Source organism: Bacidia gigantensis (assembly GCF_019456465.1).
Source record: "Bacidia gigantensis strain McMullin 20006 chromosome Unknown contig_74, whole genome shotgun sequence".
In the NCBI taxonomy this organism is placed as follows: domain Eukaryota; kingdom Fungi; phylum Ascomycota; class Lecanoromycetes; order Lecanorales; family Ramalinaceae; genus Bacidia; species Bacidia gigantensis.
Genome location: NW_025408613.1, coordinates 674,127 through 691,754, shown reverse-complemented (window position 1 = coordinate 691,754; position 17,628 = coordinate 674,127). Strand labels below are relative to the sequence as shown.

Here is a 17,628-nt window from a genome sequence, read left to right as displayed (position 1 = left end):
GCATCAGATGACGACAATGGCAGTAGGGACTAAGGAGCAAGTAATGATGGACAATCAACCAACAACCGGACAATGGCGGAGGATGAACTGAGCCTTTTGCGAAGGAGACGGAGGTGACCGTGTATGCACGCGTGAATGCCTTGTATGAGGAAAGAGACAACCACTTTGTTTGTACAGAACGCTCCGCTCGCTATGCTCCCAATTTCCAAAGTCGGACACTGCTGCTATCAATGGTCTCATGCTCTCGGTATTTACAGAAATCCCTTCGTAGTACTTAACATGCGATTTAGCCCGTCTCCTGTGTCACTGCTATCAGTGGCCCGATGCCCACGGATGCTGCCTCCCCATTCGCTGGTGCTTCCTCTGACTCCAGCCCCTCGTTCGACTCGCAGTCCTTTCCAGCCCTCAAGCTCGCGTTCGAGCCGCAACCCTTTCTCCTTCTCCTCCCTCAGATCGCGCTCGGCCCGTCGGGCTGCGAGTTGAGAGCGAGCTTCCTCTGCCTGAAGTTCATCGATGGTGGAAAGCAGGCGATCGACCTTCTCACGGCCTCTGGCTACATCTTCGGCAAATTGCTTAGCTGTCTTATCCTTACGCTCGAGCTGCGACTGTAAGTCTTTGACGGTGCGATCAACGTTACGAACAGAACGGAGATGATCAGCATGCTGCGTCTCCTGCCTTTCAAGCTGGTGTTCGAGCTCTTGAATGCGGCCATTGAGGAAGCGTGCGTCGTGCCCGGCAGTAGAGAAGCCTTTTGTCTCCAAGTCAACCACCCGGCCTTGCAAATCTTTCACTGCCTTTTCCAAAGCTGCTTTTTCCTTGTGTAAGGACCCGGTGGTTTCGCGTTCAGCGACAATATCCTTTTGCATCTCCGTTGACAGTGCATCTACCTTTCTCATCTTACTTACAGCAGCCGCAGCAACGTCTTGTTGCTGCGCTAATTGCGTCTTCAGCTCCAGCTGCTCACGGTCTGCTTTGGCTGCGTTGCGCATTGAAGGACTCTCACCACGAGCTAGATCCTCGAGCCGATCTCCTGCTTCTGCTAGACGAGACTCAAGGCTTCTCTTTTCCATCTGAAGGCCGTCTTTCTCTGCTGCTAGGTCATCCATCGAATTACGGAGACTGCGTACTTGGGACAGAAGAGAAATGACCTTGCTTTGGGCGTCATTGTGAGCGGCTACGGCCTCTTCCCTTGACGAGGACAGATCCTCCATCGTCATCTCGAGTCTAGATTTCTCCTTTGACCATGCTGAGCTATTGAGGACTTCATCATCCCATTTCGACCGTAGGTCTTCTAGTTCGTCCCGTAATTGAGAAGTCTCTGAGCGAGCATGGAGAACATTTTCCCGCTCATTTTCCAATTCGCCGGTCAGTAAGGAGAATTCACTCTGATACTTTCTTCGCGTTTGCTCCAACGTTGCCTCTTTGTCATCGACGTCCATAGCACGTTGGCTTCGATAATCTTCAAGCTCGTGTTGAAGCCTCTTCTTCGCTTGTAGAGCAGTTTCTAGATCAGCTGCAAGATCTTCTACTCTGGCTTCGTAGGATTGGTTTTGTCGCTGCAGTTCTTCGACTGAGGAGTCCATCTGTTTCCGCTCAGCCACGATATGTGCGTAGGTTTCTTCACTCTCGAACACCTGCGCTTTAGCATGTTGCTCCGCACGAGAAGCTTTAAATACTGCAATTTCTGCATGCTCAAGCTTATTGAAATATTCATCCGCCCTGCGCTTGTAAAGATTTAGATTTGCTTCTAAGTCATTCGCCCGGGACGCTTCTGTGTCGAAACGAATGTTTAGATCCGAATGGTCTGACAGGATGCGACTCTTCGCTGCCGACTCATGTTCGTGGGCTTCAGAGACAGCCTCCAGCTCTGATCTAGCGTCACGCAATTCTACCTCGACAGAGGCCCGTGCCTGTCTGGCGCTGTCAAATTGAGACTTTGCGTGGGTAAGGTCAGCGACTGTGCCATCATATGCTCGCAAGAGGGACCTCCGCGAGTCTTCCTGTGAGTTGATGAGGTCGTACAGTTCCTCGTGAGACTTTGCTTGTATGTCACGTAGTGAAAGATCTCCGGAGCGTATCGATTTCTCAAGCGCAGACATTTTCTTTGTCGAATCATCGAGCTTCTCGTTCAGTCTTCCATTTTCTCTCTCAAGCTTTTGAACCCTCCTAGCTGTTGGACTCTCATCATAAGCTAGACCTCTTGTTGGCGATAAGCGACCAAGCTGGCTTTGTAAGTGGCGATTCTGCATTTCGGTCATTTGCAATTGGGCTTGAACCATCTCAAGCTCTGCGGCGACATCCATTCGTCTATTATATGACATTGTATCTACAGTCCGATCAGAGCGCCCAGAATCGTGCGATTGAGTGCTTGGGTGCCTTCGATCGGGTGTGGAATTGTTAGAATGATGTTTCGCGTCGGAGACCCTCCGATGTTGTTTAGGGGATTTCCTTGTGGGTAGGATATTCTGATTGATTTCCTCAAGCATGTGACGCTTTGATGAGGAATGACGAGCATCCATATCATGGATCTCGCCTTCAAAGCGTTGTCGCATATCTTGGATCTGGAGCTCTGCACGAGAGCACTTTTCGTTTGTAATCCTTAAGGCCTGCTGACACGCTTGAAGCTGTCCAGCGAGGTCAGTATATTGTGGAAGGCGGGGCGCTACCACCTCCCATGATGGATTCTGTTCGTTGGACTCCGGATGGAATACTTTATGAAGAAGGGCGAGCTGTCGACGAGTCTCATTGACTTCCCTATTAGTAGCGTCGAGCATGCTCTGTATTTTCCTCGTATTTGCTTGTGCTTGGGACCGAACTTGCTTCTCTGATTCGACAGTCCGCGTCAGCTCAACTACCTGAGCACTACAATTGGCAGAAGTCTTCTCAGCATTTCGGGTTGCCTTGTGCTCCCTTTCAATCTCGTGGTGGAGATCCTCTACGTCTAGTTTCAATTTTTCCTTTTGCTTCTCAATAGATGCCATAGATACCTGTAAATCATTGAAAGAGCTTCGGAGTTTCTTGCTGTCTTCGTCGCCTTTTGCTTTCTCAGCCTGAAGTTGCAGGACGCGAGATCGTTGAGAGTCTCCAGCTCGGGAAGTAGACCTGGCAATATCTAGGTTCTTCTGCTGAATCTTATTTAAAAAAGCTCGATTATCATTCTCTGAGGCGTTCAAGCGGCCCTTAACGGTCACAAGCTCCCTCTCAAGGCGCTCTTTATGTTGATCATGCTGCAGACGGAAAACATCTGACTCATTTATCATTCTCCGGAGCGACTGAGCTTCTTCTGCAAGGCGGGATCGATCTGCTGTGATTTCTTCTAATTGATTGTCTTTGTTTTCCATCTCCTTCATGAGACTTGTGTGTCTTTCGTTAGCCTGTCGTGACATGCTTCTTTCAGCAACTATCTGGGCCTCAATCCTTGATGATTCTGCATCCGCGTACCGCTCTCTGAGCTTCTTGAGCTCTGTTTGCAACTCTTTGCGGTTTGCTTCGGCAATTGTTCGTGCTTCCTGTGCGCGGCGAAGTGTGTCTTGCTGAATGTATAGCTCTTTCTCAATAGTGATCTTGGACTCGTTGAGATTTACATACTCCCCTTTGAGCGTCGCCAACTCGTGATCACTAAGCATCTGTACGTCATCTCTTGATTGCCTCTCACGACTCAATTCAGTCTGGACTTGAAACAAGTCTGCTTTGAGTTCGTCAACATGGCTTTCAAGAATTTTGCGGGAAGTTCCAGCTTGGGCGTCCTCAGACAATTTTTCGTTCAGGAGTCTTTTGGAATCGGCAGCCTCACGCTCGAATTGGAGCCTCTGTGACTTTATAGCGTCTGCTTCTGCTTGCACTTCACGAAATCGTTTTTGCAGACTATCGTGACGCGAAGCAAGAAGGGCTTTCTCTGACTCTAGTGTTTTGCGCTCCTTTTCGAAATTCTTCTGGTCTGCTTTCAGGATTGCGACCTCGCTTTCCTTTCTTCTTAATAGTGATTCATAGTCCGTAGACGTGGAAGAGAGGTCATCAATTTGGGCCCTTATGGCGCAATTCTCTTCTCGCAGGTCCCCGAGCTGTCTCCTAGAGATATGTAGGTCTTTGGTGGCAGCTGACAATTTGACTTCAAGGTCCTGGTCTGTTCTGAGCAATTTGCCTTCAAGATCCGATACTTTTCTTAGCTGTAGGTTGAACTGACTCTCAAGGAGCTGTCTTTCTCGTATCACCTCTGAGTTTTCACTTTCTTTTTCTGACCTTGTGCGTTCTAAATTAAACAAGAGCGTATCATTCTTTTTAATGCTTAACTGCATTTCGCCTTTGTCTGCTTCTAGGCGTATGATGATCTGCCCGGCTTGCTCTAATTTCTCTCGCCATCTGTTGGCCTGATCCTCCGCTTTTCTCTTCGCGTCCACAAGATCGTCAAGCTGATCCTCAAGTTTCTCCTGGTCTTCAATAGCACCTGCTAGCTTTTCATTCAGCTCGGTCTCTCGCTTCTGAAGGCGTTTGAAAATTTCTTCCTTGTCAAGCGCAAGAGAACGTTCACTTTCAAGTGTCTGCTGGGTACGAGCTAGGTCTGCATCAGCTCTCCGTCGTTCATCCTCAAGCCTAACCCGATCCACATTTTCTTGTTGCACTTTGAGCTCAAGGCATTGGATCATTTCATCACGTTTCTTCACCTCGACCGCGGTTTGTGTGGCACCGAGAAGTGGTTTCATCTGAGCGAATAGCCTCCACCACGGGTTACTACAAAGATCCAAATAGACACCGAAATTATGCCGAATAATCCGAGTCGCTTCGGCTCTGTAGAGACGTTTAGCCGCAATCTTTCGTTGCATGAAACCACGAGAGATAGACTGAAATCTGGAAACGATAGCTTTGATAAGAGCATCACGCTGTTCCTCGAGGTCTGCCAGCACACCGGCTCGAAAAAATACTTTAGTCAACCCGATCCGGTAGACTGCTTTGTCTAATCTCAGCATTTCGAGCATGATATATACTGCCTTCTGCCCTTCATGATGTCCCCTAGGCAAGGCTTGACAGAGCACCTCGTAGCGTTGTCGAAACTCTGGAAAAGGAAGTCTGTTGGGGAACCCCGTGCGTGCTATTCGAATGCCCTCTAATACACCGTTGCAGCGTAGTTGATCCAACACTAATGGAGCTTGGAAAAGCTTTGGGCGTTTCCTGTGATTCGGCAAAATGCAGCGTACAAAATGAGGGTGAGTAGAGTGAAGCTGGGTCATCAAACTTGATAATTGCTCCTTGTGTCGTTGGGCTACTGTGCGGAAGAGACCTTTCTTCACTCGATTCCTGACGACGATCTTATCCTCATCAATGTCGCTACAGTCTTGAAAGAGCGTTGCCATATGCTCATTTCGAGATGCTGCTAGGAGTCGCGTGAGGTTATCGTTCAGTGGATCCTTGTTTTTTTCAAGCCAACCGTGAGTAGAGTATTCAACCTCAGCGGCATAATGTGTAAGTATAAACCCCTGAGACAGTCGAGATGCACGATACTTCGGTGTCTTTCGATCCCACAGCGAATGTAGTTTGTCAGTGAAAGTCCTATCTGTAGCCTTTGGCATAACAGAATCTTCGTCGAGGCATGAGAATATTCCGATAGGATTTGGAAGCTCAATAAGTTCGATGGTTGGTTGCAGGTCTTTACCAAAATCAATGAAATTCCACTCAATTTTTTCTCGCGCATATTCTTCCTGCTCTAGTACGAACATGTGATGGTTGAAAAACTGTTGTAATTTTTCATTCGTGTAGTTGATGCATAGCTGTTCAAAGCTGTTCTCTTCGAAAATCTCGAAACCAGCGATGTCCAAAACACCAATGAAATGCAAATCATCAAGACCAGAGCTTGTAGGCCCCAATCGTCGATTGACTCGAGAAACCAATTCTCCAAACGCTCGCTCATATATGCCCTTCGAAAGCGCATGTAATGACGAGCGCACTTGCTCTGGAGTCTGAACCTTTTCCACCCATTCACGACCTGCTTTGACTCTAGGGTGTAATAGTCCTTGTACAAAGGCGTCCGTGTCAATACCAAGAAGCTGACAAGCTTTTTGAGCCTGAGGATATGCGTCTACGGCTAATGTAGCTTGGTCTGCTCGCAAGCTCTCTCTCATGATTGAGATGTTGCCTAGCAGCAATACCGCAGCTACCGTTCGGAATACGGCAATCTGCTCCTCGTCTGTGAAACCTATTACTTTGAATGCGTCAAGTAAGGAGTCCCACTCTTCCTTATCAGACACGCCAGCTATTGCATGATTGCCGTCTTTGGTATAACAAAAGTCCTCTGGACCACTGTCATCAAGTAGTAATTGCTTCCTGAGTTGTGTATTGGCACCCCGTAACAGTTGGTAGAATATGTGATAGTTTCGCTCGCTCGAATTTAATCTGACGACTCGAGACTTCTCTAGGAGATACCAATCTATGAACGCTCCTACAATCTGGCCAGAACGTGTGAACTCAATACGGATAAATTTCCCAAATCGAGAAGAATTGTTGTTCCTCACGGTCTGAGCGTTACCAAAAGCTTCTAAAATGGGATTGGCCTTCAAGATTTGATTTGAGAGGTTTGGAAGCTGGTACCCGGTAATGCGCTTGTTCAGATTTTCCGGTGTAGCGACTGCAGCAAAGTATTGTATGACTTTCTTTGTGTTCTCGGTCTTACCAGCCCCGGATTCCCCAGTCACAAGTATACTCTGATTCTCCCCTTCTTCAACCAGGTTCCTGAAAGCGAAATCTGCCATTGCAAAGATGTGCGGTTTCGTATCTTCTCGGCTTTGACCTCTGTACATTCGCACATAATCATCGGTGTATATTGGTAGGGTACAGTAAGGATTGACAGTGACCAAGAATAGTCCAGAATATGTATAGATAAGGTCAGATTGATATCTCGAATGAAGGTTATGAATGACCGAAGCTTCGTTGAGATGGGTCAGTTCGGCCATATCACTGGCCCTGTCGAACTTTGCCGGGTTGACTTTGTCCACCTCGTTACTGTCGACACGCCTTTGACTTCCATCTTCACACTCAACAAGCAAAGAAGCTCGATCAAGCTCTTCGAGAACCCATCCCTTGATGAAAGCAGTTTCTGGGTCGCATACCCATACATAACGCTTTCCAGAGAAGTCGTTTTCTCCCTCAATTGCGCCAACCCTTTCACCCCCGCGTTGAGCTTCATCAGACTGTATAAAAGTAGGAGCAAAGGTCATAGTAGAGTCATGAGTGTTTCGATTGGAGTGAGCTCGCTGTCTTGATTGCTCGAAAGGAATGTCATTCGTGGCATTAGAAGGTGTTAAGGACTGGTGGCGGGAATGAAGAGCTGAGGGCGAGTCGCCAAGTGATCTATGGACAACTTCCGACTTAGGCCGAGGGCTCGACAGTAATGGTCCGGGAGACGGCGATGGGGAGCTTCTGGAGAATGGATTACTGCGTAGCCTGGAGCTACCTAGAGTTGCGCTCGACATTGTTTACTCTTAAGGAGGGTTCATAATGCGATCAGGTCGCTCCATCATCATTTTAGTATTGACATAATGAGTTGGGGATGCTGATCGCTCAATCACGACGCCACGAGATGGACAGACGTTGGAAATACCTAGTATCAGGTCATTTGCTATGGAGCGCAAACTGCAGAAAGTAAACAGACAGGGATCTTCTATCTCCGAAGGTGCCTAACCGAATACGGTTGGCTCCATGTATCCTCCTTTCCTATATCTGGTATCAATTCTCGACTCTCATGCTTTTCTCTATCCACTTTTCAGCACAGAAATCTTGTAGCTTTCTGACAAGTTGATCGTCTGCCGACTTCTGTACCTATTGACGTGTTCGCGTCTTATGCAATGCGTGCCATGTGCTGCAGTTCTCCTGCATCTTCCACCACATACTGCGCTCTCTTGGACACAAGTCGGCGCTCCCAGCTCTTCTACCTTTGCGTTGGGTCTGGGTGTCGAGCTGCGAGAGCATGACTCATTATCGCGCTATGTATGATCAACCAACCTTGGATTTTCCAACAGGTGATTACTCAAACGTTGAGGCGCCAAACTTTGCATATCAACAACACAATTCCAGAGTCTTCTTGCAAACCCAGGTGCCTCCATCCGAAGATCTTCCTTTTCGAGGCTCAAGCCTTGAAATGGACCGCACTGATGCGCAAGATCTTCTTCTACACAAACAGTCAGGCCAGCTAAGTCAGCCGGCTTACATGGTCTCTGACGATTCACTCGCCTACAACCCTCAAAATCCCACTATGTTACCTCTCTCTTCCACACTCGCCGGACCTCAAGCTTCATGGACCCAAAAATCTGTTGCGCAGCCAACCATGAGCTCATTTCAGCCTACGCTTCCAAGTGCAGCGCTCGGCGCTTCGGCGACCCTACGAGATTTGGGCGCAAATAAAAAGTCCATGCCACCGTCAAAGGGATCTTCTGACCTAGAGGATGGACAGGTGAGTAGCGGAGAAGTGAGTGAAGAAGAGCACCAGCCAGAAAGCGGAATTATAAATGGCTACATTTCACGAACGTCCCATCCTGACGATGGTGAGACGGGTCGTCGTCAATCGCTGATAGAAAGCCGTGTGATCGTTGGAAGACTGGTCCAAGAGCTATATACTTGGGGACTCGATCTCCAGGACATGTTAGGAGAAGTTACAAATCCAGGAGCACTTCGCATGTTCTTCGAAGAGCTCGGGCTTCCAATTTCAAATGCTTCTCAGGTAGATTCAGATATCCAAAAGCCAGCTGCCTTCGAAGGAGCTGACAGCCAATCTTCTCGTTCACGTCCTGAATTGTCCACATCAATACCGAGAGCTACTGAGGGCGTTCTTGCAAATCTCTCCACCGCACAGACCCCGTTCAACTCCGTGGAAAGTCAGAACACGCAAGCGTCTAACCCCAACCAGGGAGCAAATCGGAGTACTCCCATGGATCGCAAAGCACTCATCGCCCAAAAACTTGCCGCCAAAAGCTCGAAGGGATTTTCAAGCTCAACCAACTCCGGCATCCAGGCTACAAAAACTGGAGACACTCAAGAAGTGCCTCAAGCAAAGGTATTTGGGCAAGCCGGATTGTCTACTTTCCAAATTGGCGCCGAAGGGGAGAGTGACAATGTACCACAGAAACCAATTACGGAAGGCTTCTCCGACCTTGAAGCTCGACGGAAAGCCCAGACAGAGCTAGCACGGAAACGACTTGAAGCACTTAAACACAAAGCAGCAGCAAAGGACCATTCAGAGGGACCAAACAGCAGCAAAGCTCTTGTCCAGCTACCTTTGCCGCCTGACAAGTCTATACAGAAAGATTTCGATAGTGTGGCAGCGAGCCCTAATACTCCTATTGTGCAGCATGTTGGGCAAACGTCAGCGCGTAGATTGTCATACTTCTCGCCAGTCGCACAAAGTCCAGCATTCAATATTCCAGGTCTTTTCTCAGCAGCACAAAATTCCTACACCGAGCTACCCCTGAATGGTGTAAATAGCGATAAAAATGAAATTGCGCCCGCCGCTACTACTCCAGCTCCAGATTTGCAAGCTCTTTCGGTTCCCGTGGAAGAGATGGAAAGCGTGGGCATGCAATACACGCAGGGTCCACATAGTCTGCAGCGTTCCGTTGAGCCTCCACAAAAGCGGCAAAAAGCTTCCGATTTCTTGGAGTCCCCTCTGTCTGGGCCAGCGAGATCACAGCCACGCGATGACGGCGGAGTGATTATTGACATTAGTGATGATGAGAGCGATCAATCACATCAATACCTTGATGTCCCAGACGTTGAGCGCACAGATACTAGTGTTCAGGACGTCGATCAGATTGGAGAACCCTTGCCTTTCACAGGCACCTTGTCGCCAGAAAAAGAGCCTTCGTCAATCCACACCCAGGCTTTACCTCTTGCCTTGCCAGCACACAAGAATCAGGATACAAAAGGATTGAAATCCAAGGAGATGGAGATAGAGTCGATGAACCGTAAAATTGCTGAACTGGAAGCGAACATCAGGGCAAGAAAGGCTAAGCAGATAGTATCCCGTCCTAGTAGCCCAAGCTCCACCGCACAAGACTCATCAGTAAGTGCTCCCTCGCTTTGCTTCTGAAATTTCTTAAGATTTTCAGGATATCTCTCGCTTGATCACGACAAAAAAACTTGTGTTAAAGGAGAACCAACTTCAAAGTGATACTGCGCCTCGTCAAAACGATCCTAATGAAGAGCACCAACGACGAAGTCCGGTGTCCACTCAAGCGCCAATATCCCGAGCGATATCTGAGGTAGAATGTGGATTCAAACAAGTACGATCCATCTCAGGGTCTATCGCTCCATTACTGGAAGAGGAGATGGGACCCAGTGAAATGATTCTCGGTCAAGAGCTGGGCCATTCGCAAAATTCGCAAGTCCCCACTGGAGTTGCATACCGCCCTACGCCGAAAGAGCTCGATCAATTCCCAAACGGACAATTGGACTTAGAAGCTCGCAAAGTGTCTCGCCGGGCAGAGATTGAGTCAGGTCTTCCGATACTAAATGAGGAAATTGAGAAAGTCAGGCTGAAGCTACGATCACTAAAGAAACAAGAGTCGGAATTGGAAGCTGAAATTCAGAGAGGAGTCGAAGGAAGAAGGCTTCTCTTGGAAGAACTCAAACGCCTCTCGCAAGTCGCCGATGCTATGCAGATCACTGATGAGCCCGAGATGTCATTTGAAGGCATAGAATCACGTCGCGCACCTTCTGCAGTAGAAGGACAAATAATTGACAAGGAATTACCGATGCCAGGAGATGATCAAGAATTCCAAATTTCAGACAAAATACTGCAAAATTCGGATACCGAGGAAGGCGTGGCTTTAAATGGTGAAGCTGGGCAATTAAATATTGGGCATCCCCGTGTCTCGGGAGATTCTGGGTTCGACCGAGCCTCACAGAGCAACTTTCAGCATCACGATAAGCAAGATGAGGACGTGATGGATATTTCACGTAGTGACATTGATGAGGGTGAGATCACGGATGGCGCAAGTCAGAGTCATAACGACGAAGCAGATACCAATTGGTTTGAAATGGGTCTCGAATCAGCCCAGAATGCCGCGCACCAACAGTCATCGAAAGATTCTGAAGGCGGAAGGTGGTTTGACTCGGCTGACAACGAAAGTCGAACAAGCGAGTTCACGAATGATGTATCTGACTCTAAGCGACAGTTTGACCCGACAGAAGAGGTCGAGGACATGGAAGACGAAATGGCCTATGAGCCTCCAAATGATTTCATGGCCATCGATCTCGACCCAAACTCATACACTACAAATGGCGAAGCAGGCACTAATCGCGTAGACGGCTCTGATTCAAACGAAGAAGGGAAGTCCATGTCGAATGCGAATGCCACAAGTATATCACCCTCTCGCCAAATGATGGGAGATGGATCGGCGCAAACAGAGCGACAACCCAGTTCGGCAAACGAGCCAAGTCCTCCTAATGTCGACGAGGACTCTGATGCCGACTATGAGCCACCGGAACCTCCAAATGCCTCAGACATCGCTTTCACAGAGCCGCAGTCATTAGCAAGCCATGCACAAAGTCCATTAAATAGCTCCCCTGGCGCCCACGAGAAAGACGCAAACGAGGACAACAACCTTTCAAAAGAAGTCACAGACTATAAGCAGAATCCATTGCCCACGAATATTCAGCAAGAGAGCCGCTTCGTGCCTTACGAGAGCCTGTTGAAGCAATTCAAGAGTTATCGATCGAATCCTGAGTACATCCATGAGTTTCCTGGTGGCGTCTGATCGTGAACTAATAGTAATGCTATTCAAGCGAATATAACGATAAGTCTCCACAGTAATAATATCTGGCGTAGGGCTATCGTGATATAGCGTTGGGTAGCAAGTATATTAATAATTTGACTTTGCGCCCACCCTTCTATTGTTACCCCAACATTCCAACCTGCTAATGGAACCTCCGAAACTTTCAGGTCTGAAGCCTCCGCAGCACTCTGTACGCATTCACACAGGCTATTGAGAAGAAAATGCTGGTTTTCTAGCGTCCAATGTTGATCACCAGGGACACAACGCTGTTGGTAGAGTGAGCGACGTGGTGGCAGCACAACGCCGAGAGTTTGTGACAGGTGACTTCAGCCCAAACACCTGACCGGCCGTAGGGTGTGAGCAGCAGCCTGAAAAGGCTCCAGTGCTGAGCTTGAAGTCCGCCACTGTGTGCTTTCATACGATCATCTCAACTTGCCTGCCGCGCTTTCCGCAGGATTTTGTCCAACGCCGCCAGCAGGCCTCCAGTCCTCCCTCGTAATGTAGCACTAGTGCCTGGAGCGAAGAGACACCATTTCAGGTCACGTTGACATCTGTTGCTACTGTTCACGAAGTCGTAAGCATCTCAAAGTCAATTTGATGCAAGAACTGAGGCCATGGAATCGTGGCAACGCCCCTTGTCATTGTTCTGTAGGTGGTCATTGATTGGTTGTAATTATATTTGCAAGGCGTACTGCAGCTCATTGACCTAGCACGAGGCTAGCTTTTCTTGTTTAAAAGCATCATTGATGTGCAAAGCCACATGCATTGCTGGCACTGCACTCCTCCCGTGAATTTGATAGTCCTTTACTACCTGAGTCTGGAGCTTGGGGATTCGACTAACCTGCGCAACTTGCATCAATTGTAAATGGCTTTGCGAATGGCTCACTGAGAGGTGCCGCCAGTTGAATGGCAAAAAGGATGTCTTTTATGAGACAGATTTCCTCGTAATTACAAGCACCTGATATAATAAATATCAGTTTGCCCTGCTGATGCCTTGACTTCAGAGCAACCCTGCATGTTTGAGGTCTAAAATTTTGAAGAGGTTGATGTTCGGGCACACAGGGCATGTTAGTATAGCGTCTTTGGCTCCTCTTTTTCGTATAAGATTCGGTGGCGTGTGCTGGGATTATGACAATGACTTGGGACTATGCTTTCTGGCCGCCTACTCAGCAAATTTGCTTGATGATGCTGGCACATTATGACCCTGAACCCCCTTTGACTTCTGGACGGGAGTAGGCACTGCTCAATCATGCTGCCCCATTGTGTTCATTCAAAAACAAAATGAGGCTAAAAATGAAACAATGAAGTATATAAGCATGTGACCAGGGGAACAAATTCATGACAACTCTGATTCTTTAGTGGTAGTGGCCTATCTAGCACTATGCTAGAGCTTGAGATCCTCTACAGGCTCATTTGAGAGAAAGAAGACGCCTGTGTCCGTGTTGTTCGTTGAATTGGTCGCGACGGTCTTACCTGACCGAAGCACTCCGTTGGCTACCACACCACCCCCGGTGAGGAATCTCGCTGCAGTGCATTGGCACCACTAAGCACGGTGAAATTCGCCAGACTTATCTCGTTCGGATTACGATTGACAATCGTTGGCAATCCGAAGTATTTGGCGTTAACCGCTTGGTGGCTGATCCGTAACTCGAAATAGCCCCGGTAGTAAAGCTCTGACCATTGCAACTCGCGATTCTCTTTGACTAAGTAATTGCTGGCGTTGTTGGCTCTAGCGATAGAGATGTTTTGGCCTGCTGGGCTTGGGCTCGACACCTGTTGGAGTCAGAAGATTTCCTAACACATACTCGAAGTAGTGGTTCGACTTTCAACTCACCGCTGTCCCAGCAAATTCTACTCCTATACTACCGCTCCCAGTGGCAGGGTCATAAGGATGCTCATCCAACCAGATCAGATCGCTCACCCAATTTGCGTGCGAGTCTCCAGCAATGACAATGTTGTTGCCGATATTGTGCTCGTACAGCGTCTGGTACGTACGGTTTCGATTTGCCTGATACCCGTCCCACGCATCATAGTCCAGCGGATCCTCGTTACCGTAGCTTATTGACTCGTTAAGTCGGGAAAAGACAGTCTGGCTGCCAATTACCCGCCACGTTGCCTTTGAGTTTATCAGATTGGTATAGAACCAATTCTCCTGACGACTACCCATCATCGAACGTCCAGCATCGTTTGAGATGTCGTGGACATAATGGGTATTCCAGTACAGATCCGTGATAGATCGGTCATACTGTCGAGTATCTAGCATGATCAAGTCGAAAAGTGAGCCGAAAGAGAAACTTCTCCAGATCCGAAGATTATCATCCATTGCCACCTGCCTTAGTGGCATCCATTCCCAGTATGCGCGTACCGCATTCTGTTTCCTCTGATCCACACTGACCCCACCATCTTCTACGAAAGAGGCTTCTGTGTTGTTTAGCTCCGACGATCCATCCCTGTAGGTATTGTCCTAAATTTGAAAATTATCAGCGGGTATTCGAGAAAGGAGCAACAAGGGGAGTCGTTTTTCGTGAGTCTAATGAAGGAAATTGTCACATATGCCCGGAACTTCTGCGGAACAGGGCACACTGAGGATATCCAAAGATATCACTTGGAAAGTGAATAGATGCTTTGATTCATGGTGATGAGATGAGCTCGAAGTTGAAGGCACATTTGTCTTAACTTACCGCCACCTCGTGATCATCCCAAACGGAAATCCACGGATATGCCTGGTGGCTTGACAGCAGGTCAAAATCCGTTCGGTAAGTGGCGAGACGTTTACGATAATCGTAGAGTGTGAATATAGTCTTGTCTGGCAAGGGAATCCGTCCGATACTGTCGCCATGGCCGTAATCTCCGTTTTTGTACTCATAAATGTAATCTCCGAGATGTATCACATAGTCTACGGAATCTTTGCGGACTGGGTTGCCATAGGCATTGAAAAAGCCAAACGGGAAGTTGCTGCAAGAATATACTGCCAGTTTTATCTGGGCCTTCTGGTCTGTGCTTGAAGGTGTGGTTTTAGTACGGCCTAAGGGGCTAATCACATTGGAATTGCAGACGTTGAATTGGTAGTAATATCGTGTGAAAGGGGTGAGACCCGTCGCTTCCACCTAAATCCTCGATTTAACAGAGTAATCAGACTTGTGTATTGACAGCTACTTTACCTTCAAGGTGTAGTCTACATCTGAGCTCGTAAATGCTTCCCCAGACGTCACAATCTCTGACAAATGGCTGTCCAGGCCGACTTTGTATTCCACGCATATGGGGGACTTGGAAGGGGGGCCGAGCTATTGCCGTAGATAGGCACTGGGTTGAACAACGGGACATAACCCGAGACTGTACTGTTGTTGTCTACATTATCCTTAACGGGAGCACAGCGTGTCCACAAGATTACCGAAGTTGGATAAGGATCCCCAGAGGCAACGCCGTGTGTAAAGTTCAGATTGTTCGGATCAACAGGAGGGGAGCCCGCGTTACGTTTGTTGACTTTGTGAATGGATATTCCTAGGCCAGGATGATTATGGGAAGGGCTCCGGTAATTGAGATTACCAGCATACGAAGCTGAGACCGTAGCAGCAGCAGTCGCCACGGTTATCAGGCATAGAAGGAACATGATTGCAGAGATGGCTCTACCTCGAAAGACGTGAAGTCCAGAAACTCGAGGATCCAGGCCTCTTTATGCAGACTGGATCTTAATTCTTCGAGGCTCATGCTAGAAAGCCATTGGATTCGCTCTGCCAATGGCAGATGTCCTGGATCTCACATGGCAGTCATCCGTCATCCACCATACGGGCAGCTGTTTGCCCGAATAGGCAGTTCAGAGGCATACCGTTACTGCCGAGCGTGCCTTTCTTCCTCGAGCCGATGGGCAGCATGCAGGAATGGACGGTAATCCCACTGCGACACCAGCACGTGTGTTCTAGCTCGGGATTGGATTGGCCATGGACTGGCTCTCGGCCACTAAGGGCAAGCAGGGGTCATAGCTTTGTTTTAGCGTCCGCCTTGCCGTGCTGGGATGCTTTCGAATACCAAGTTGTACGCTCGATCGATGCTCTAGAAAATAGGTAGGCGAATTGTAGAGCAGAAGGCACCGGAGGCTTTTTGCTGTTGACTGCAGGCTTGGTGAGGAATAATGAAAATACACGTGGTTATGACGGTCAAGTGCCTGTTTTTTAGTTGCTGTACTTGGCTTCGGCGGTTTGGTGGTACTCAAGCAAACCATACCATTTGGCTTCATATTCTCCATGGTCCCCTGGATTTACTGTCCTTCCACCTTGAAACTGAGAATTCAAGCGGATGTTCTTACTCATTGCTACCCGGCGATGATAAATTCAAGCTTGGGAGCGTACAGAAAACCGGAATTCATCAGTTGTAAGGGTACGTGCATCGATGATCTCCAGGCTAATAAGTTCATGGAACCATGACGCCAAGGCTGGCCCTAGCGCTAACCCCGCTCAGGCGTACCATGGCGGAAGGTGCCGCACTGTTGACGAACGTAGGGCTATTGGGGTAGTCAGTAGGTGAAACTACTTCTCGAGGAGCTGACGGTCTCAGGGAATCAGTGGGAAACGTGCCAATGCCATAAGCGTTGCTCCTTCTCGTAAGATCCGAAGTGAATCTGCACTTGACACCTTGATCCCATGTCATTAGTACCGTACATATGTCTGACGATGAATTTTACTATGATGACATTTTTGAGTGGGAGGAGGAGCCTTTCAGTGCAATGGTATGTCAATCAGCAAGTGTAAATACATGAACAACGCAGTGACTAGTTTCAGGATGACATGGCCGAAAAAACAATGCACAGTCCCGTTCTGATCGGCTACGATCCTTATTTCGACATTCTCGATTACATCGGCGAACAGGATGACTCAGCAGATGAATATCATGACTTTCCCCACAAGATTCATCGGGCAAGGAAGACAACTACAGGGGTAGCCCAGAAACACTGTGGTAATAAGTGGGCAAAGATTGACCCGACCGAATCAAACAATCCAGCAGCTCCCCGTTCACCTGTTCTATGGCAGTCGAAAAAAGATATGCTGGAATCCAGGGAGCTTCCTGTTTTCGTAGAAAACCAGGCACAAACAGTATCACTTATGAAAGATTGGAGAGAGCTTCTATCAAATGTAGCCACGCAGGCTCCATCCAATTCCAAGAAGACCCGTGGCAGAAAGACGAAGAAGAAGCAGAAACAGAGTCAGGTCAAAAGCAAGTTATCATCTCATGAAAAATTTGTTTTGGATGTGCATGCATTGGAAGCCGACGGATCTATTGACGGAACGCTTGATGAACCGACCGCCGAACTTCCACCGACTATCCTGACTGAGACGTCAACCATCACTGCGTCGGAGCAGAAATGCTCAACTCGTGTGAACAGTGCAGATTCGAGCCTAGCAAAGAAACCATTGCGACAAGCTGCAAATGAAAACTCGAGCACGCATGATCTTGATATTGAAGAAGATGCACCTCAATCTGAAAATGATGAAGAGGCATTTTGGAAGTTGGACGATACTTTAGAGAGCCAACAAGATGCGAAGCAAGAAGATAATGCCCGCAAGGAGCCGAAGACGGCAGAGACGAAGAAGAAAGTGGGACGACCGAAAGGCAAACGGAAAGGCCTATATGACGAAGAGCAGCCGCCAGCGAAGAAGGCGACGACCACCAGAAGGCGGAAGACATCTACTTCGGCTGATGTGTCGCCGAAGGTGACCAGGCAAACTCGTAGCAAAAACCAGCAAGATTTGCGCCCTGGTTTTCCAAGTATCCGCTGAATGCATTGATAAAACACCAGAACGCTTACTTATCAGTAAAAATTTGATAGTCAACCAACGATTGACATCGGGGTGTTATGCCTGTTGCAAGGGACCAATGA

At 48.2% G+C, this 17,628-nt stretch overlaps 4 protein-coding genes across 4 annotated transcripts; 2 read left to right on the top strand and 2 right to left on the bottom strand.

Moving 5' to 3' along the window:
• Positions 1–251: 251 nt before the first annotated feature.
• On the bottom strand, positions 252–7,205 carry KY384_000625 (uncharacterized protein; the record flags this gene model as incomplete). Its single annotated transcript, XM_044809161.1, has 1 exon — positions 252–7,205. One exon carries the CDS (start codon positions 7,203–7,205, stop codon positions 252–254), a length of 6,954 nt encoding a protein of 2,317 aa, XP_044665148.1.
• A 767-nt stretch (positions 7,206–7,972) lies between these two features.
• Positions 7,973–11,738, top strand: KY384_000624 (uncharacterized protein; the record flags this gene model as incomplete). The annotated part of the gene is made up of 2 exons (XM_044809160.1): positions 7,973–10,042; positions 10,089–11,738. The coding sequence occupies 2 exons, from the start codon at positions 7,973–7,975 to the stop codon at positions 11,736–11,738; spliced, it is 3,720 nt and encodes a 1,239-aa protein (XP_044665147.1).
• A 1,512-nt stretch (positions 11,739–13,250) lies between these two features.
• Positions 13,251–15,366, bottom strand: KY384_000623 (uncharacterized protein; the record flags this gene model as incomplete). Its single annotated transcript, XM_044809159.1, has 5 exons — positions 13,251–13,529; positions 13,591–14,220; positions 14,438–14,863; positions 14,918–14,973; positions 15,024–15,366. The coding sequence occupies 5 exons, from the start codon at positions 15,364–15,366 to the stop codon at positions 13,251–13,253; spliced, it is 1,734 nt and encodes a 577-aa protein (XP_044665146.1).
• A 1,047-nt stretch (positions 15,367–16,413) lies between these two features.
• Positions 16,414–17,527, top strand: KY384_000622 (uncharacterized protein; the record flags this gene model as incomplete). The annotated part of the gene is made up of 2 exons (XM_044809158.1): positions 16,414–16,479; positions 16,526–17,527. 2 exons carry the CDS (start codon positions 16,414–16,416, stop codon positions 17,525–17,527), a joined length of 1,068 nt encoding a protein of 355 aa, XP_044665145.1.
• Positions 17,528–17,628: the final 101 nt, after the last annotated feature.